This window comes from Schistocerca cancellata, chromosome 8, assembly GCF_023864275.1.
Source record: "Schistocerca cancellata isolate TAMUIC-IGC-003103 chromosome 8, iqSchCanc2.1, whole genome shotgun sequence".
NCBI classification, from domain to species: Eukaryota; Metazoa; Arthropoda; class Insecta; order Orthoptera; family Acrididae; genus Schistocerca; species Schistocerca cancellata.
Window position 1 is genome coordinate 17,977,746 of NC_064633.1, and position 22,872 is coordinate 18,000,617.

At 37.3% G+C, this 22,872-nt stretch overlaps 1 protein-coding gene across 1 annotated transcript in view; it reads left to right on the forward strand.

Annotated features, from left to right (window-relative positions):
* LOC126094980 (tubulin polyglutamylase ttll6) overlaps positions 1-22,872 on the forward strand; it is a 274,712-nt gene that overhangs the window by 231,158 nt on the left and 20,682 nt on the right. The window contains exon 15 of the mRNA XM_049909635.1: positions 21,419-21,568. Coding sequence (XP_049765592.1) covers positions 21,419-21,568 — 150 coding nt within the window. The remainder of the gene's footprint in view (positions 1-21,418; positions 21,569-22,872) is intronic.

Sequence of the window (22,872 nt, forward strand, 5' to 3'; positions counted from 1 at the left end):
TCCTGTATCATTACTGGTGACTGGAAGTGGTAGTTTTATGCTAACATAAGGAAAAGAAAGGAATGGTTGAGCTCAAATAAAGTAGCGACTCCTCGTACAAAGACCTGCACACATCCACAAAAGATAACGTTATGCATCTGATGGAACAGCGATGGTGTGGTGTCCTAGGAATTGCTTCCCCAAGGTTTAGCGATGACTGCTGACATTTATTGTCAACATCTGAGACATCTTGCAGATGCAGTACAAGAACAGTGACCAGGAAGTCTGTGTTAAGTGATGCTACTTCCCGAAAATGCCCAGCCACTCTCTGCTGGACTTACAAAAAACACTACCAATTAGTATTGTTGGGAAGTCATTCCACACCAACCTTATTCACCTGATCTTGCAACCTCAGATTTTCATCTTACCCACTCTCTATCGAATGACCTCAGGGAACTTTCTTTCCAGATGAAAATTTGCTCCTAACATGGCTCAACAAGTTCTTCACCTCAAAACCACTTGATTTCTAAAGTTGTGGAGTTGAAAAGTTACCCCAGCTTTGGCAGACTATTGTAAATAGTGAAGGGGAATTTTTTATTGATGACTAGAGTCTCTGTTATGTGTGTCTGTTGTGTATATTAAATGTACGTGAAAATGCTAAGAACTTATGCACCAATCCAGTAGGCTATTTTGAGAAGTGAGTCTCAGAATTCCAATATCTTTAGAAATGCTTCTGTGAATGAACTGTTAGCTACTTTACATGGTAAACTTACTGCTTACTTTTTCCAAATAAATGCTTTATTAATTTTAGGTGCACTGCTGCAGAAGATGATTCCATAAGATCTAAGGGAGTGAAAACATGCAGAATAAGCGAACACACGTCTTCAGGTCAACATATTGAGTGATATTTGTAAAGACTAAACATGCTGAACTGTTCCTAAATGTAAACTTGAATATGAACTTAAATTTAAGCACCACTCAGAGATTTGGCCTAAGTCCTGTTCCAACTGGTTGACCTCTGCCTACGAGGCAGTACATGGAGCCCTTTATGATCTTGGTGCATCTGCTCAGTATGACACCAATCCCTCCAGCCATTATTGCAAGTAGATAAGTCCTGATGATGCAGCTCGTCATTTAGCATCACAAGTCTGTGTGGACTCCATTCCAGACCTCCCAACCTCAGAAAAATCTGAGGTACTGGGAATCAGACACTGGTCCTTCCCCACCAAAGGCAGCAATGTTAACCATTTGGCTGTAGAGGCAGTCACTCAGTTTCTTGATTTGTTTATCTATATGTTAATGTTCAATGTAACTGACCCACAAGGAATTACATGCAGTGTGTTTCAGTTCAAGTATGACCATCAATGTGTACTTCTGGTACTAGCATCTCATTATTGCTTGATGAGCATCACACAGTATGAATCATTATGTCATTAAAGCTTAAAATGTTAGCTGTGAACCACTTGTAGGCCTGTCCAGCAGTCAGCTGACACTGTAGCTTTTAAGGATGGTTTTATATCTTTGATCAGTATGTTTGTGTCATCAGCAAACATTATTATAGATTTTGAACCACTTTTTAAACTCATTGGAAAACCATGGCAGTCAATTAAAAGCAAGAGTTGACCCAGTACTGATCCTTGTGGGATCCCAAGTGTAATGTTCCCTCATTCTGAGCTTGGTGTCATGCCTGTAACTCAGCCTGTCAAGGAGATGCTCCAGTTTCTGTTACCAGTATAAGAAGCCATTCATGCAATAGGTGTGCTGCATATACTGTAACACTTTAATTTTCAATGTAGAATTTTATGGTGTACACACTGAAAGCCTTTCATAATTTCACAGAATATGCTAAAAGGATATTTTATCTTGTTTAGTTCTGCTAGCATCTGATATTACTTACTCTCCAGAGAATCCTTTATGAAGAGCAATCTGAGAGACAGGTAGCAAGTTCCACTCAGTTAAATGAGTCAATATTCTGTCAGTGTATATATGAGTGAGTATCTACCACTTTTCCAAACACGTATCAAACTGGATGGAGCAAAACAGGTGTGTAATTAGAGGTGGTTTGCTTCTCTTCACTTTTATAGGTGGATGTTACTAAAGCAAATTTAAGTCTGTCAGGAAATATGCTCAAAATCATTTATCAATTACATGATAACTTAAGGGTAACCCTATCATTTCAACACAAGATTTCAGTATCATTCTAGAAACAGCATGATAACCAAAATTACTATTTTTTTAATGATGTGATGAAATCCATAATCTTCTTGGGATGTTTTTTTAATTTAATGCCTGTTGATAGTGCATGCAGTCTATGCACAAGTAAATCTAGTGCATCTATATTTGTTTGTTGATTTTGGGTTTAACTTTTCCTGCTGCTGGGGGAAGTAATCATTAATTTGGTGGCTAATGATTTAATAGTGTCACTATTTCTGCCAGTGCTATTTTCTGGTTACTAAATTTCATGTCACCCTTATTTTATTGTAATGTGAGTGTGAGATGGAGTATGATGACCATCTTATTAAATGCAATCTTCAAATCATTTTATTTGTTGTACAAAAGATTTGTTAAAGAATACAATGAAACAAATATAATGCAAATGGATAGATAAAACATCTACTCACTAAGTGGTGACAGGCGAACACACACAAAAACTGTTTAATTTTACAAGCTTTTGAAGCCAGTGGCTCCTTCTTCTGAAGGAGAAGGAAGAGTGGTTTTGGGAAACGGTTACAGTTCAGAGCAGCAACCCGAAACCCCGGGTGAGGGGAGATTTACCAGACAGTATGAGAAGGAAAAACTGATTGTTGGGGACTGCACCAGGTGAGATTTGAAAACTTGAGAGCTTAAAGATGGAAGACAGGTCAATATGGAAGACAGAGTTCACTACTAAAACATCAGTTAGTAAGAGTGAAAAGCTAAGTGCATTTTATGTAACAGATGTGAGAGGGGGAATGGCAAAAAATAGACAGGTCAGAAAATGAAAGGTGTAGTAAACTAAAATGGAGTGAAGAAAGGAGTAGTTACTGTGAACGAATGCTGGGACAGAAGAAATTAGTGTTAATTAAGGTCAGGTGGGTGGTAAGAGTCAAGGCCACGTTATAGTGCTAGTTCCCACCTGTGGAGTAATGAGAAACAGGTTTGGGTGAAGAATCCAAATGGCATGTGTGGTGAAACAGGCACTGAGGTGACAACTGTCATGTTGTTGAGCATGCTCTGCAACAGGTTATTGTGTGTTGCCGGTATACACCAACTGCCTATGCCCATTCATCCTAACTGATCACTTGGTGGTGGTCATGCCGATGTAAAAGGCCGAACAGTGTTTACATAACAGCTGGTATAAGACATGTATCATTTCACAGTTGGCTCTCCCTTTGACAGTAATATGTTTTGCCAGTTACAGAGCTGGTATAGGTAGTAGTAGGAGGGTGCATAGGACAAGTCTTGCAGCAGGCATGGTCACAGGGGAAGGAGCCATACGGTAGGGAGATGGGTGCATAATGAGCATAGGGTCTGACAAGGATATTGCAGAGACTGGGAGGGCAACGGAAAGATATTCTACGCGTGGTGGGCAAAATGGATCTCATTTCAGGTCATTATTTTAGACAGTCATGCCCTTGTCGAGTTAGCTGATTAATACATTCAAGACCAGGATAATAATGGGTCAAAAGTGGTGCGCTCCAAAGTTGTTTTTTGGAGGGACCAGCAGTACCAAGATCGGATGTGAGGACCTGAGAAATCTACTTTTGAACTAGGCTGGTGGGGTAACTAGTTCAGTGAATTCTGAGGTGAGAATGGTGATGTGTTGCTGTAAGGAGTCTATGCTGAGGTGAGAATGGTGATGTACTGCTGTAAGGAGCCTGCATCCAAACAAATACGTTTGCCTTGAATGCCATGGCTGTATGGGAGGGAACTTTTGACGTGGAGAGGATAGTAGCTGTCAGAATGTAAGTACTGCTGTTTGTTAGTATGTTTAATGTGGACAGAAGGGTGTAGCTGGCCTTCAGTGTGGATGAGATCAACATCAGGGAAAGTGGCATGGAATTTGGAGTAGGACCATGTGAAATTTTAATTGGGAGAAGGAATTTAGAGATTCCAGGAATTTTAACAGGTCAGCCTCACCATGAATTCATATGGCAAAGATGCCATCAATGTATCTTAACCAAACCAGGGGCTGAATGCTTATGGATGCTAGGAAAGCCCCCTCCATGCCACCCATGAAAGGGTCAGCATAGGAAGGATCCATTCTGGTTCCTGTGGCCATACCCTTGATCTGTTTGTAAGAGTATTTTACACACATCACTGTGTTACAACAAAGCACTTATTGGTATAATTCACATAGTGTACAATAGAATATATAGTTCCTTTTGTGACATAGCAAGTGAATTCTTCCCAGTTTTTATGTTTTTGTCTACTCCCACAAACAGTCAGTTTTTATCTTATTTTCAGTACATTTATCTGTTGGCATGTAACACTTACCTGAAAATCTCAAGATCTTATTTAAACTTAATTTCACTTGAGTTTATTATTCAGATTATAATGTTATTTGTTATGTTCACACCAGTGTGATTAACTTTCATTGGGGCACTCATAATCTGAAAATACAATTAACTTATGTCAGTACCACAGTTCACAACATGCTACCTTTCCCAACATCCAACAGACTCCACACCTACAACCTGATCACCATACCAACTATATCCTCACACATAACTACGCCTCTGAACACATCACCTACAGGCAAATCCAAAGTACAGTAATAGGCAACACATGCCATCTTATGTCAGCCTATTCATGCACCATCTAGAGAAATCCTTCCCAGCCACCCAGAAGCCAAAACCCCTTACCTGGTTCAGATCCACTCATGACATCATCTTGATCTGGACTGACATTGAGGTCACCCAGTCCATATTCCTCCAAACGTCAACACCTTCTCCCCCATTTACTTACGTTGTCCCTCTCAACCAAACAAGCCATTTTCCTTTATGTTGAGCTCCACCCCAAAGATGGCTACATGAGTACCTCCATCCATGTCAAACATTTCAACCACCAGAAATATATCCGCTTTGACAGCTATCACCCATTTCATACCAAGAAGTCCCTTCCATACAGCCTAGCCGCATCTGTTGTCACAGCTGTAGTGACAAGCAGTCCCTCACCAAATATTCCAAGGGCCTTGCTGAGGCCTTCATAGGCTGAAATTACCCTCACACCACCCTGGGCTGTAGCACCAGGGTTTTGACTACCTTTCGTCATGCCCTGAAGTGAGGACTGTTCTACCCACTATCCTTCCCACCACTCCCACAGTGGTATTCTGCCACCCACCAAACCTACACAGTACCCTTGTCCATCCTTACTCCACCTCTGCTCCCAACACCTTGTTCATGTTCATATCCCTGCAATAGACCTGAATGCAGTGCTTGCCCATACATCGTCCCACATCCACTTGCTCCAGTCCAGTCACAAGCATCACTTATTCCTTGTCCATCCTTACTCCACCTCTGCTCCCAACCCCTTGTTCATGTTCATATCCCTGCAATAGACCTGAATGCAGTGCTTGCCCATACATCGTTCCACATCCACTTGCTCCAGTCCAGCCACAAGCATCACTTATCCCATCGACGGCAGGGCTACCTGTGAAAGCAATCATGTGATCTACAACACTGTGTTGTGTTCTACATGGCCATGATAGCCAACAAGATGTCTGTCTGCATGTATGGCCCTGACAAATTTTGGCCAAAACATAGGTGGTCCACCCATTTGCTGAGCATGCTGCCCAGCACAATGTTCTTTACTGCAATGACTGTGTCACAGCCTGCACCATGTGAATCCTTCCTTTCAACATCAACTTTTCCAAATTGAGAATGTGGGAACTTTCTCTGTAATATTTAATATATACTACTTTCCTGTAATGCCCTGGTCTCAGCTGTCCTTAGTCCCAGTCTTTTTCCCACCAATCACCTTCCCTCCTCCCATTCCAGTACTACACAGCTTTCTATTTCACCAATGCACCCATTAGTCTTTTTTTCCCTATTCTGCTTTTTTCCTTGTGCACTCACCTCATCTCATCCCCCTACCCCCCCCCCCCCCCCCACACACACACACCCCCTGCCCACTGTAATTATGTGATAGTTCCTAGCTGCCTACCCTGTCCCCATCATGTCTCTGCATGCACCCACAAGCTGGACTTTTCCTTCCCCCACCCTTATTTTGCTATTCCTCCCTTTCCCCACATCATCTTCCTCTTTATGTCCACCACCCAGATTGCTTTACCCAATAAGCGCAGTTGCTTGCAGTCCAGCCTCGGTGGTCATATGTGTGAGTTGTGCTAGTGAAAATGTGTTGTGATGAAGCAAGCTGGGATATTTTTACTTCTCCTCTTCTTTTGCCATCCGCCTCCTTAAAGATTCATTTTCTCATCTTTGACTGATTACTATTAACATACATGAGTATAATCTCCGTTTTCATATAAGAGAAAGGTTGGCCCTCAGTTTTACAGAATATAACACCGGATCTAATTTTGTGCTTAGTTTTATGTATGTAATTGATTTTATAATTTATTTCGACTATTCCTAATTAATACTTTCATTATAGGATGAAATCAGTGATTGTTTCATAATTTAAATTCTATTGTTGATGTATAAACAAGTATAATGTAAACATTTGGAGGAACAACTAATAGTATTCTTAAAGGATCTATTTGGCTCTATTTGAAAACATGTTAGCAAAGCCGCTCTTAATTAATTCCAAAGTAATATCCATTTTCATCAAAAGTATTGTTTGCGTAACTGTATTTGTTAATTTGATGATTTTAACAAATAATTCAGCTTCATTCTTGTAGTAGAAGAAACTGTTAAAAAAAAGGATTTTTCCAATGTATTCAGTTAATTTAATGAGTTAAATTTTAATTTTGATTTCTGTAAATTAAACATCAAACAATGTTTTGTAGTTTCAGTGCCTACTATTGTGATAATATGTAAGGGCCTGATTTTTGGTCCCAACACAGTCAGTCCATGGCCGAGTTTCAGACGCAGAGCCCGTATTGGTTAGATCAACAAATCTGACAACAGCGCCATGTGCAGTGGTTCCCCCACTCTTGAACTGAGCCCACCCATCCACGATTTGCTATGTTGCTCAGTGTTGGCTTGGTAGCTGTCAGAGATGGAAGAGTTGATCGTCGCTCCCACTAAGTGCGAGGTTCGAGTAGTAATCCGGTTTCTCCATACAAGGAAGTTACCCCCTGTGGAAATTCATTGGCAACTGACTCAGTTTTTTTGGTGAAGAATGCATGTCCGTTAAGAACATCTGCAAATGGTACAGGGCTTTTGCTGAGGGTCACATGGCAGTTCACGATGAAGAACGGAGTGGAAGACCGCCAGTTTCAGATGCGATAGTCCAGAAGATCAACAGTGAGCTGCTAAAAGATCGGAGGGTCACTGTCTGTGAATTTGTTGAATGCATTCCTGAAGCTTCCCACTGCACAATTGAAAGAACTTTAACAGAAACACTGGGTTATTGCAAGATGTGTGCTGGCTGGGTCCCCCGGATGCTGATAGACAGACACCAGGAGCAACCCCTTGACTGTGCTCGCAAATTTCTTCAACAATGTGAGGGGGGAGGCAACAAGGAGAAATTGTTGGACTATATCATCGTGGGAGGTGAAACACGGGTTGTAGATTGTAGATTGTATTTTATTGGTCCTGTTGTCTACATAGCAGCTTATGCATAAGACATTGGACAAGTTCCGAAACAAAACAACAATCTTTTCAGTGGCATCACTCTGATTCACAACCACCAAAGAAATTCAAACAAACACAGTCGGCAGGAAAGGTTATGGCGACTGTGTTTTGGAATTGGAAGGGGGTACTACTTATCGATTTCATGCAGCTTGGGATGACAATAAACTCAGAGAGATATTGTGAAACATTGACCAAACTCTGGCTAGCAATCCAGAATCACCAGATAGAACATCTGAAGGAGGGAGTAGTGCTTCTTCACAACAAAGCTTGACCCCATGTTGCTTGTCAAACACAGGAGCTTTTGAAGAAATTTGGGTGGACAGTTATGCCCCATCCTCCGTACAGCCCAGACGTAGCCCCCAGCGATTATCACTCTTCCCCAAGCTAAAGGAACACTTAAAGAGCTACAATTAAAGTCCAAGCAGAGGTCACACACTTCATCAGCATGTTGGCGGGAGACTTCTTCGTCTTAGGAATACAAAAGTGCGTCAAAAAAATGGAGACTATGTTGAAAAATAGACAAAAGTGTAAGCTTTTCAACGATGTATAAATTAATAACAATAAACAATGTTTTCTATTTGTAAAAAATATGAGAAACTTACCCTCATATTTCAGTCATTTAGAGTTAGTAGAAAATGTACATTCACACGTGTGTGTGATCAATCATATGTGGGAATTTTAATACAAGAACAATCGGAAGTATATAAAGAATGACTTCAGCACTTTCAGCCAACTGATATCAGATGTCCAGACCACCAGTGGGTCTTTACGCTGTGTAAAAATCCATAGTTATATCACTTAGCTGAAAAGGTAGCTCCATTACTTGATCTCTCCATGTGACCATTATCTGACATATTCTCTTTCTTATCTGAGCTGATAATTTTTCCAACAAAATACATGTGGTTGCAGTGGGGCTAGAATTCAGACAATGTAAATGTTGCATCTTGAATTGCAGATTTGCAGAGTTGAGTATAAAATGTACATTCACGCATGTGTGTGATCAGTCATACGTGGGAATTTTAATACATGCTGTAGTTATTCTCTAAGGTGCAGATAGGGGGTCTGCACAGAGACCTTAAGACAGTTTGATCCCTCGCTGTCTGCAGTGCTGCAAATTGCATGTATGTTTCAGATTTCGCAAGCCACAAGATAAACTTTTCCAGCAGACTTTGACATATCATATGTAGCCAAAAGCCATAGTGATATAGCACAGAGGGTTTCTGTAACAGACTCTGCACTAGTGAACAGTTGTTCAGTGGTGGCCAAGCGGTCTTGTTCTCCTATTTCCAATGTTGAAATTTCTCCTTAGCACAACGACCTTACCATGCTATATAATACACCATTCTCCCCCCACCCTCACTAATACATGATCACTGTGATGTTCCTACTTCCCACATAATCACATAATAGTGCAACATTCTTCTTATTAGCCAAGCAATACTAGTTGCCATATACACCTGTCCTATGTACCTTACCTCCTGTATTTACATGTTAGGATTGCATAATATCCTTCCCAGAGTCGCATGTACTACTCTGCATCTTCCCCTCCCCGATAATGTGATGAGCCTTTAAGTATGATTGAATTAATTCTAACTGTCCATGTCATCTGTCCATGTCCGTGCAATATGAGTGTGATACCATATATCTCTGACTTACTCCTGTATATACAGCTGTAATCACCACTATGTGATATGAATACGTGAAACATTACAACGATAGTAATGTATGCACATGGAAAGAGGGAGAATAGTGTTGGTACTCCTAACAGAGAAGAAAAAAGGAGGAAGAAAAAGAATATGTGTGTTAAGATTGAATAAAGAAAGATGATAGACTCAAAGACTGATTCCCTTCCCAACCCCTAATCCAAGGTCCCCTACCTGAAGAGTAATTCACCATGATGCTGAACTTAATGTTTTATAAGATTTATTCCTTTGCTCTGTATAACAGTTGTGTACTCGTTATTTGTTTATTGCTACCTTGCATTTTATAACACATAGTAGCTGTTGTGGGGAATTCAGTTCCACTACAAAGATCAGATTCTCCTGAGTTTATGAATTTCTTTAATGTATCAATACTGTAAGTCCTTTTTCTTGAACAGTTCTTGGATCCATCAAAAACACTGCTTTAGGATGTGCATTCTCTCTGTCCACCATACCTAGGAAAAACTTACTCATTTGCTTCTTTAAGTTTGTACTCTGACAAAATCCTCTGACTAGAACTAAGTCATTTGTTTGGAATTATGACCTTTGTGTTCCCTCACAGTATTTCCTTAGTCATAATTCTACCTGTCTGTGTAGGTTATTATCTACTGTCTTATGTAGCTTATTTTGAGTCCATCTTTCTTAAAGTAGGTCATTTAAATAGTTTTAATAATGGCTCACTGACAAAATTTTTATTCATCACTTCTACAGGGGTAGTCCTGTAGACATATGTCGTACTCATTCTAGATTACGTGGAACTCGAGGATCATCTGCGCCAAAATTGTATGTCTATCAGACCAGTATGTCCCACATATACATCCAGTCTTTTTCATGACTCATTCACATGGGTTTTGATGTACAAATGTGTATAATTTATTTATAAACAATATGAGGAAACTCTCCCTAATTTGTGGAATGCATAATCTCCACTGCATTTTATCAACTTGTAATTGCTCAAACAGTGCATCCTCAGCTATCGTCCACATAGTCTTGGCTTCTAATAATAGTGATGTCTGTTCACATCTTTCTTGTTTATTACCAAAATATTCATCAGTTTTTATTACTGTTTTACTCGCAATGCTAATCTCCTCACTTCATCATTAGTGTAGCTTATAATCAGAAAATTCATTGAAAGATAACTCCTAGTCCACCAGTACGTGTAATCATTCATGCCTAATGGCAATTATGAAAATGCATCTGCTACTGTATTCTCTGAATCTTTTATATAATTTATTTCTATTTGATATTTTTGTAGCAATAAGGCCTAGTGAATTAATCTATTGTGAAATAGACTGCTTTCCATAATAAAGACTAAGGCTTGGTGGTCCATCTGTATTACAGTACTAGGTCCCCAGATGAGTGTTTGAAAGTTTTGCGTGATCCATACAGTTGCCAACAATTCCTTTTCTGTTGCTGTGTAGTTAAGCTCATGCTTATTTTCTTGTTAAGACTCGTACTAGTGAAAGATACTGTCCCATGATCTCATAATGCTGGATTGTGCTTCCTTTGAAACAATTCCTGAGCAATAACATACTCAGAAGCATCGGTTGCTAACTTAAAAGCTTCATTCATCACTGGGTGTTTCAAGATAGGTGCATTGACTAACACTTCTTTAACATTATTAGATGCTTCTTGTGCTCCTTCATCCAATATCTACTTTGCTCTTTATCTTAACAATGATGGTAACATTAGATCATTCATTGATTGGTCATTTATGTATCAGTGATAGAATCCAGCTAAACTCAAAATAGATTTTAACACTGTTTGCGTTTTTTGGTTGTGGGCAGTCTTTGATGGCTCTAATTCTTTCTCAATCTGGTGTAATTCCTTTTGTTCCTACAGTGTCCCAGAAATGTCCAAAGTGTGATTTTGAAAGTTTATTACGGATGCCTTTTCCATAAAATTTGTCAAGCATTTTAGTTAATAGTAAAGAGTTCTTCCCAAGTCTTAGATACTACTAATATATCATTTACATATATATTTAATTCTTCGAGCAGTTCCTTACCAAAAGCTACAATTAGTTCTCATATGAACACTGAGGCCAATATGTGTGAAGTGAAAGGTAATACTTTAAACTGATAAGATTTGCCATCAAGGAGAAAAACAGTATATTTTCTTGAGTCATTATGCAGTTTTACCTACCAATACCCATCCATCAGAACCATCGAGGTAATAAAGCGTTATTATAAATGCTTAGACTCCTGTCTTTTAACTTATTTTCTACCATCTTAGTTATGTCTTTGTTCACAGATGGTCTTAAACGTATTGGAACTGGGTATGGCCTGCAAAAGAATGGTTCATGATCTTTTGTCTTAAAGCTGCATATGTAATCTCCGATCACTCCTGGCTTGTCAGAAAACACAATCTTATATTTAAATAAAAGATCAAATAAATTGTTTTGTTGCTCTTTTGTTAATATATGTGATTCGTGAAATCTTATTTTTTTGATTGACACATTAATGTCTTCTGTTAGTTTTTTGTTACCAACTGCATAGTATTTAATTAGAAGTTGGTATTATTTCCTACTATTTTGCCTCAAATGCTTCATCATAATTCTGACAACCATGAGCCCATATAAAAATGCTGTATCCTGCTACTAGTGCATGTGAGTGTGAGTGCACCAAGTGCAGTGTTGCTGTGCATGTGTACGTAAATCAATCACCAACTGTATCAGCACAGGCTAGCCACTGGAGGGTGCCTGTAGGAAGCATGCCAGTGATACAGTCTCCACCATGCCATCTACTGACATACCACCCCTATATATGCATGGAACAGGACTGACTCACTCCCACTACATTCTTTTAGTTTGTACCATTCACATCAGCTGTTCTATGTATCGTTTATTTTGCATCTTCTGTATGATTCTTTTGTCTTGTTACGTGTGGAGTCATTAGAGGCTTATTTCCACCACTGTTTAGAGGTTTATGAACAAAGCCATATTTGTGTAATTTTGATGGGTTTCATGTATTACTTGGTTACCACATGACTGACAATGAGAATGGGATCAGTTTCAACATGTGCAGTCTTTAAGGGCTGTTCCATTAGATTGTCATTATGGACACCATGCTACTGGCCCTGATTGAACAGTTTACTTTGGCAGTGACGTTTTTGGTGGTGCACAATATGTGATCTTTTCTCTGTCACTACTACCATAAATCAAGGTTCCTACACAACCACCTTTCATCTGCACAGTATCAAGGAAGCGAGACATGCTTCTACCTTGAATAGCAACTTGTACTACCTAAAACCTTAGCATCTACTAGTAGAAGATGAGGGGGGGGGGTGTCTGCACTGTGCCCGAATGACAGCCTATGATTCTCCATATAACTAACCCTGTTAAAATGTTCAGGTACTATCCCACCCCAGTACATGAGAAAATTGAGGAAAAAATATGTAAATAAAATAAAATTGATAATTACTCATGGAGAGATGCAATAGAATTCTATCCAGCCTTTCAGAAAAACACAGATTCCTAGAAAAACTGTACGATCAACAATGTCACGCATAAGTAATCATTTGCATGTTTGAATTGGTAATTCTACCTCCCAGCACTAAAGAACACCTTCCATTAAATGAATCTTATTTAATTTAAGCTTATTAATACAAAAAGGACATATTCTAGCATACAATTCCAGAGATACAAATTGTTACTAAAACAACATAGATAATCATCTTTAAGCATCATCTCTGCTTATTCATTCCACAAGTTTAGTATAATCTTTAGATGTATATCGGTTCATTCCTTTGGTAAACCTTTTCAAAATATTCGCGTCTTCTCCAGGATTTAATTAATTGTAATATTTCAAGTCCAGCCTGTTATGAAATTGACCTTCTTTGGTTTGACCATTCTCGATCCAATTGTCTAGATCTAATCACTGATTTGAGCATGCTTTCACTACTTGCAGAATGTTGTGGCTATACGGCTACTCAGAGACTAAAATTTATTTTTAACTAATGAAAGTTTATTTTCTTTTCTTTTAAATGTAATTGCTTTTTAGTGATCAAATATTGCGGGGGGCGGGGAGGGGGGGGGGGAGTAGCCCCTCACACTGAGCAAGATGGGAAAAGAACTCAAAATAAATCCTATGTGCCACCACCACTTTTTATATCTGAATTTAAATTTCAGATTTTTGTAATATAGACCATCTCAGGTATTGGTGTGTCGTGTATCAACAAGCAAAACCTAAATCAAATGTCACTCATCACTTTTACTACACAAGTAATGGTAGCAGTTTGAATTTCCACTTTGAAATGATTCAACTAGGGCAGCGTGGTCCCAACAGTTACATCACTAACAATATATACGGGCAAAATATGCTGTCTATAATAACTCAGGTCCGAACTGTGTTTGCCTGTGCGTGATTCACTGAACCAGAAAATCTTTGAGAATAGTGCTCAGTAAGCAATTACTTCACATACAACAATGTTACTACCCCATAGTATGCCTCTGTACTTTCTTAATAAAAAAAAAGACAAAAAAAAAAACCCTCAAGGCTGACAACCAACTACCTCAGAGTGTGCTTCATAAATTTCATCTAATCATTTGCAACACCCAAATCCACTGGCATGTACACTAACTTGTATCACAGGAAACATGACATGGATCATTCCAGGCAAAATTACTGAAGTTAAAACTTCAGTATCATCATATTTTAACAACTCCCGAATTTTGTGATCAGATACTGACACAGCATACAAGCCACACTTGACTAAGCTCATACCAACTTAAAATCACTTGACCTTTGGTCAAATGTCATGTAAAATTCAGAAAACAATTATGCTTATCGTGCCCTAGACCAGTTACTGCACTCATCAAATTTTCCAATAATATTTTCATGTAATTTTCACATTCTTTCATATTGTGGCTTAGCTCAAATTTTTAGCATTGTTTTTAGCTCCAAAAGATTCAGTATACTGTGGGGAATTTCATCATTAATATATCTTTCAGAAACAAAATTAAACATTTTTCTTTTTTATGTCAGTTGAAATATTTTTTGGCTGCATCCTCCGAGATATAGTTAGTATTCATTGGAGCACAAAAAGTCCCCTTACATTGTAGCGCTGACGTTCATCAAATGTAGTAGGAGACAATTACATTATTCTAACAATCTACAGACAGTTCTATGGAAAGAGAGAGTGAACCAAGATATGAAGAATGTATTCACCCAGCTAAGAATTCTCTATTCACCAGACAGTGTATTCTTGCTCAAAATTCAGCTGACCTCTGCCTCCAGCCTAGTCTGAAAGCATTGGGCTTTTTAAATCAATTTCAAGTACAATAAAACAGACACCAAAATCCTCGAATATTTCAAAATTAAAAAAACCATTTTATTGAACATTAGACACACATTGAAAGCTGCCGTCTGACCATTGTTTACTTCGTTGTCAAATTTGAAAATTTTGGCTACGTTTACTACTGGGAATTTAGTCAAACTTTTATTTAGTTTGTCATTCTGTACCTATTGAAACTGCATTCATTCTGTCTTGACTTTACTTACATTTAATTCAACTAGCTGCAATTCATTTAACTTATTGTCAGTTTTGAAATTGTTCGCATTCCCCTTCAACTTGGTATTCTGCCACAATGAGTTTTACTGCATCAATATTTGTTTTAACAATTGTCTCAAGTAATGCTATATTTTTCACATCATCATCACCTGTTTTCTCATCATCATTATTATAAAACATTCATCCTGCTTCTGTCAACTCAGCCCAACAAGAATCAACAACTTCCACCTGCTAATAACAAATGCTATTAATGTTTTGTTCACTGGACACATTACCAGTGAAAGATACTAATTGTGAATGTAAATCCCTAATGCTAGTAGATAGTTTTTGACAACATTCCTTTATTTATTTCTTAAATCTATTGATATTCTACTAAATTTCTCTGTCTTTAAATTTAGGCTGCTGTTCATTTTTGCTAACATTTTTATCATCATTTGACAGTCCCTTTCGCTAAATGATTCCTTTTCTTTGCTGTATAATATTTTTCCCTATCTTTTTCATCATTCATCTTGATAACAGTTATTGAATATGCAACAAAATAAATTAAAAAAATGGAAAGTCCACAACTATATGGTGTACAATCTTAACTGTATTATAATGGACCTGGCATCTCCATGTACAAACGTCACTGTAATCAATTTGAACCAACTTCTATATAGAGAAGACTGCACAAAACATGGGATGCATCTCAACGCAAAAGGAAAACAGAAAGTATGCAAAACTATCGCTACTTCTGCTAGGTGCACATGGAGGGCAACATTGACAAAGGTAGCTGCCTCCTCAGTAAACTGCAGTCATATGATGACACCAGTTTTGGGACAGGGTGTTCATATGATAAACAGAAGTGACACTGTTATCGGGTCCACTTTTCAGCAGAGAAGAAAATCACCAGAAACTGTCTGCGCACCAACTACACATATAAACAGAAGTGAAACCATTATCCGGTCCACTTCCCAGCAAAGAAGAAAGTCTCCAGGAACTGTCAGCACATCATCTACACATATAAATGTCATGTTGTCATCTCCAGGTCAAGTGGGTCAGTTAAAAGGAAATTTTCAGTCAGTGAATAAGAACATTCAATGAGCAGATGATTTAAATGTAAGTGTTCAGCCAGTGAGAGTAAGCAATCAAGCTGTAAAAGTGAGAAAAGCAAGTACGCAAGACATGAGTAAAAACAAACAAGCTACTGTATGTGCATCTTCTAGAGTGAGAAATGTTCCATAGAGGAGCAGTGATTTTTTATGGATGGCACCAGGGAAATCATCTCGTCATCATCTGGATCCAACACGATCAAGAAACTAGCCAGAGATGTAAGTAAACAATCAACAAGTGACAGAAGAATGTACAAGCAAAGTGAACAAACTGATATACTCCTACAGAGGAATCCAGACCTACCCCTTTGTGAGGATGACTCATTATTATTTGTAGGTACATATAAATATCAGGTCATTAAGAAACAAAACTGATGACCTGAGTTTTTTGTTAGGAGTGAACAAGAATATTATATTATGTATCAATGAACACTGGTTAAGTTAAGACCAACTGCAGTTATATGTACCCCCAGGCTTTGATTTAGTAACAACACACAATTGTAGACCAACACACAACTATGGGGGAGCCTCTATATATGTTAGTAGTGGTATAGACTTGGATTACAGCACCCTTAGTGTTAATGATTAGTGTATAGAAAATGTACTGGAAATAGCAGCAATGTTACTGCCCACAACTCATAATTGTGTCTGTATACTGCACACCTGATAATGATGTTGAAGTATTTGCACAGGCCTTACAGAAACTGGTACTACACCTCGATAAGTGCCCTAAATATAGGATTTTAATTTTTAGTGACATAAATATTGATATAAGGCAGAACACACCTAAACAACTTAATCTTCTGAATATGCTAAGATCACATGACCTGCACTGCATTAATGAAAACCCAACAAGACAGTCTGCCTGCCTTGATAATGTAATCACAAATGTTGACACAAATCGGTATGAACTAGTGCTAGTCAATACTCATTTTTTATCAGACCATAAAGGTATTTATTTAAAATAGATAACAAAAGAGCCAGCATCTGTCTCCAATAAAATTAAGCACATTAGGCTTTTGAATGAAGAGAACATTGATAACTACAGAACACAAATAAAGATGACAAATTGGAATTACATTCTGCTGGAAAGTAATCATATTGAAAAAGTGTTTACATTATTCATTAGTGCATTGTCAGATAAATTTAAAACTTGCTGCCCTAAAGTAATGAGAAAAAATAAGGGAACTATGAGGAAACATGGTCTCACATCAGTGCATAACTGGTTCACACCTGACCTACAAAGGCTCAGAATGCTGTTAATGATTTCCTATGACAAATCAAAAAATAGTGAAGCCAAAAAAGCAAACTACATCAGTTTGAGGAACAAATACAAGTCAGAAATTAGGTTAAGCAAGTGCAAGGCAAATGATGATTATATTAATAAGTCCCAAAATAAATGCAAAGCAGCCTGGACTGTTATCAAGACTCATCTGGGTAGAAATAAAGATGTTAACAAAAATAATTCATGTGATGCTTGTATCACACTGGATGATTTCAACACCTTCTTCATTAATGATGCCAGTATGAATAACAGTGCTGCAAATGAACATATCCATAAATGTGACAACAACCATATCTCAAATAATAGAAATTCATTTCTACAAAATTTTGAGGATATGGTTCCTGTGTTTAAATGGAAAGAAGTAAAAGTAACAGATATTAAAACTGCAATAGCAAAATTAAGTTACTCAAAATCGGAAGACATTTATGGTCTCTCCAATTTTGTAATAAAAAAAAAATAGCAGATGTAATAGCACATCCACTCTGTTCTCTTATGAAACAGATGTTTATAAGTGGCTGTTTCCCTTCATCCTTAAAAATGGCAGTCGTTACTCCACTGCACAAGAAAGGTGACAAGTCTTGTCCTAATAATTACCGTCCAGTCTCCCTTGTACCCAACATATCAAAAGTAGTGGAATATTGCATACAGCTCCAAACCAGTCAACATCTGTCTGTGCATAATATTCTTAGTGACTCTCAGTATGGCTTCATGTCCGGGCTGTCAATGGCAAAAGCAGTTGAAGATGTTGTTTCATATATATTGTCATCATTAGAATCAGGATTATCAGTTAATGCCACTCTTGTGGACCTCAGCAAGGCGTTTGACTCTTTCAGTCACAGGATACTACTAGAAAACTGCGCTGCTATGGTATTAGAGGCTCAGAACTATCTCTGATCAGATCCTATCTGAGCGACAGGAAACAAATTGTGCATTTTAACAATGTGAGGTCAAATGTCTTGGATATCATGCAGGGTGTACGACAAGGCTCTGTGTTTGGACCTTTACTTTTTATAATATATGTAAATGACTTGCCCAGCACCATGTTATGTAAATCCACACTCTATGCAGATGATACAACTTTTGTTACAGCAGGGAAAGATTTAGGAAAATTAAACGAGGAAAGTGAGGCTCATCTCAGAGCAGCCATCAAGACATTCCAACTCAATGACTTCCATATAAAGCATGATACAACTGTAAATATTCTCTTTAGCTTGTGTGTTAAGAGTGATAAGATTGATTGTGTTTCAGCTAAACTACTTGGAATGCATCTTGACTCAAAATTAACGTGGAAGAGTCATACCGATTATATTTGTACTAAGTTAGCACGTGTGACATATTTGTTAGGTAAACTAAGGTCATGTGTTAGTGGTAAGTTATTACTCAATGCATACTATGCCTTTTTCTACACCCATTTAACATATGCCACTTTGTTGTGGGGAAACTCACCCGGAGCAAAACAAGTTTTCATTTGGCAAAAGAAGGCAGTCAGATGCATCCATGGAGTCAGAAATAACGAGTCTTGCAGACCATATTTCAAAAGTCTAACAATACTAACAGTTGCAGCCCTCTTTATACTAAGTTGTCTGATACACACAAAAGAAAACCAACACAGTCACAAACTATGACAATCTATCCATCACCATGACACACGTATAAACAGCAAATTGACATCCCAGTTGCTAGACTAAAGAAAACTCAAGATAGTTACAGGTACATGGGAGTAAAACTATTTAACATGTTGCCAATAGAGGCACATAATGTGTCACTGAATGAGTTTAAAAGTGTCACAAAGAAATGGCTTAGAGAAAAAGCTTTTTATACAATAGAAGAGTTTATAATGTGCACTAAAGATGATCTTAAGTACCGGTTCTAATATAGTTTCACTTAGATTAAACTTATACATGTAAATATAATGCAAATACCTTGTGCAGCATCAAGGACAAATTTTTGTATCTTATTAGACAATAATGATCTACAATATATTACACCTTTTCTGTTAGTTATGACAACTGTATATGTACACAAATGACGACATCAATTACATTTTTAATGCCTAAAGATGGATAATAAAATAAATTAAAAATAAAAATTAACAGAATATCAACAATATGGTCAGAGTGACTTGAGATAGCAGTTATATGTGCATTAGATTTGCCTTCTTGTATGAATATGTGTGCGTTTTCCTTTCTTTACGGAAGACAGCTTTGGCCAAAATCTAAGTGTGTAACAGTCTTTTCATTAGGCCTGGTTGTAGCAAAACATGTCATCCTTACAGTGAGTAGCAATCTATTCTTTCCGTAACATTGTTAACAAAATAAATACTTTTACATTAATTCTTTCTACATTTATTGCTGCCCTCAGTGTTCTAACCCATACCACTATGTTTACATCCAACGAACTTCCCATTGGCTGACTCTCTCCAAAAATGGTGACCATATCTTGGGGCACCACATGTAACTAACGTGGAAATGTAATAACCAGACTTCTCGAATTGTCCTCTTCCTATTAATGGAATTGATGGATATTTGTTAAAGAAAACACATAATGTTGTTTAGATGATTTTCTTTTGCCTCATATTTATTGGCATATAATACCCCCCTTCCGTAAAATGCAGGATAATAATTACACTAATTAAGAAACATTCAAAAATTTCAGAAGTGGCAAACTAAATTTCACTAGTAGAGTGCATAGTGTGAGCTAAACTGAACTGAAAATTACATAATGACACACAGAGGCTTGACACTACATGATATTCTAATGGCGGAACATGAACTGAAAATCACATGATGTTTATGTTTTCTGTCACAAGCACTGACTTAGTAACTGTATTTTATGATAGCTTGGTGCGAACTGCAGATTCTTTGTATGCTACACCTTTTTAAAGGTGCACATAATATGGAACAATTGAATTTGATAAAGTATAAGCTTATTACATGTTAGTTAATATTATAAAAGAGTGGAAAATTAAAAGAGGCAAAGACACAATATACAGTGATGTAAGTTTTTTAACTGATTACTGTATAATTAGTAATTGCCTAAGTAAAGAGCAGTATTAACAAAAAATGAAATGAATGAAATGGATGACAATTCAATATTGAACTAGGAATGGTGGAACTGGAATGAGGAATGAGTGATACCTTAAAAAGAACAAGACCAACCAAAGTAGATGGTGAATGACTGTTCTTTAGAAGTCAGTCCTCAGTTCTCCTGTTCGCCTTAGTGAACCATTCATTTTGACATATTCATTCACAAAAGACATACCTCTAGGCTATGTGTGTGTGTCATAAAGTGACTGCAACCTTCCTTCTTTCTCTCAATGAGCTGAAAATCAAGGAAGAAGAAGCGGGACAACGGAGTACAAAACCAAGAGACTGTAATTATGTGCAACGAGAATCTCCTATTATTCAAGACAGCAACAGAATAAATAAAAACACACACACACACACACAAACACACAGATAGAGAGAGAGAGAGACTTTAAGTTAGTCAGTCACTGGGGGTTGCTATTGTTGCTTACCAGTATCTGCAATAATGATGGTACACTAGATGAATTCACTTACGATTGATTTTCATTTTCATTGTCCATCTTTCTTTTGTCCTCAGTCAAACCGAAATCATCTTGATTTTTGATGTGCATTTGTTCTATAACACAAAAAAAACTGCAACACATATTAATAATCAATTCTTCGTACCATTACAAAATGCATGCCTTCTTCTCAACATCATTTGAATCTTATTTGATTTTTATGAGAATATTGAATAAAATATTTAGAAAGCTGAGATAAACTTCTACATATTACCTACTTTGTAAAGGACATTCTTCAATGAAATATAGTTCATGTTATTAATGACCAATATGTTTCCTTTCAAGCATTTGCGCATATGTAGAGCATGCCAAGATCCCTCTTAGTAATAACATATACAGAAAAAGAGTAATAAATAATATTTGTTATTGTTGGATACATATGCTATAACTCTTGATTCAGTTCACATTTTGGGAGGTTCTTTTAATTGATAGGATTTTCAAGATACAGTATGCATTTATTAGTAAACAGGATTGGTTTCTGTGATCAAAGGACTGACTGCATAATCCTTTTTTTCTTTATTTCTCTCAATAAGCTGAAAGCCAAGGAAGAAGCAGCAAGACGACCAGGTGCAAAACCAAAAGACTGTGATCATGCGCAACCAGAATCTCCCATAATTCAAGACAGCAACAAGATAAAAGTAATACAGCCTCCTCCAAAGAAGAAACATCCTGCCCCCATCCAGGTACCACAATTACTATATTCATTTAAATCTAAGTACTGATCAAATTCATACCAACCTTTCTTTATACCATTCTTTAAAAGTATTTTGATACTTGGTTGTATAATAAAAATAGTGATGGTAAATTGCAGTGTGAATAAGGATAATTGTTAATACTAAGAGAAGTGGGCTTGTGAGATATATGAGTTTTCAGATTTTGAATACTTCTGTGATATAAAGTTATTGTAGACTACATGAATGCTCTTGCTTTGATAAGGAATTTATAGAACTGGCATTGCATACTACAACTACAGGAACCAATTTATTACAGTCCTTATCCACACTGTAAACTGCTATTATTACCCATTTATGATGGGTTCATTTTCCAAAACATCTCTATGATAATTAGCTTCTAGAATTACGTTTGGTAGCAGTCTCATGTATCAACAGTGAAAAAAAGGAATATGCACTTGTGTAGAGCTACATATAAATTGCAAGTACAAAAATAACCATAACATAAGAATTTGGTGGCCACAAAATTCTGATGACATTGTGAACTTGAAAGAGACTCAATGAAAACTAAATATGTTTCGTGCCATTTCTGTTCACACAGTTTCTGGGACTTTCAGGTTTGTAGATGAAACTGTGACAGGAATGTCATACCTGTACATGCTGCAAAACTGTTGTTTTGCCAACTTCGTGAAGAGTCCAGTGATTTAATTTGTATGTAGGACAATGTGCTGCCTCATTTCCAACTTGAGGTGTGGCATTATCTTACTGTCTCTGGGAACATAAAACTTTGAACCTTTCTCTAGTCAGTGACATCGCAATGTGTTTCTGTGTTTCATAGCTTGTCCATAATAAACAATTGAAATTTGTTTTTTTCTTTTTGACTGACCTTTTTCGTAACATTGTCATGCACATTACTGCACCTCTTTTCATTTTATTGGGAAAACAACTCAAAAATATGTAGATGTCTTCCAAGGATGCGGAATATGAAGCCATTGTATTCTCCGCTAGACTCATGAGTGTAGCTGCTAGATACGTGAATGCACTTCACAACTTCTAGAACCAGCATTGTACTTTGCACACTATTATGTATAACAGATTAGATTAGATTAATACTTGTTCCATAGATCATGAATACAACATTTCGTAATGATGTGGAATGTTTCAGGTTAATAAAAGATGTCTGTACAAGATATTACATTACACAAAATCTTGCATGACACTAATGTTTAAGTTTTTCCCCCCATTAATTTATATCTAAAAATTCAGCCAATGAGTAGAAGGAGTTGTCATCTAGAAATTCTTTAAATTTATTTTTA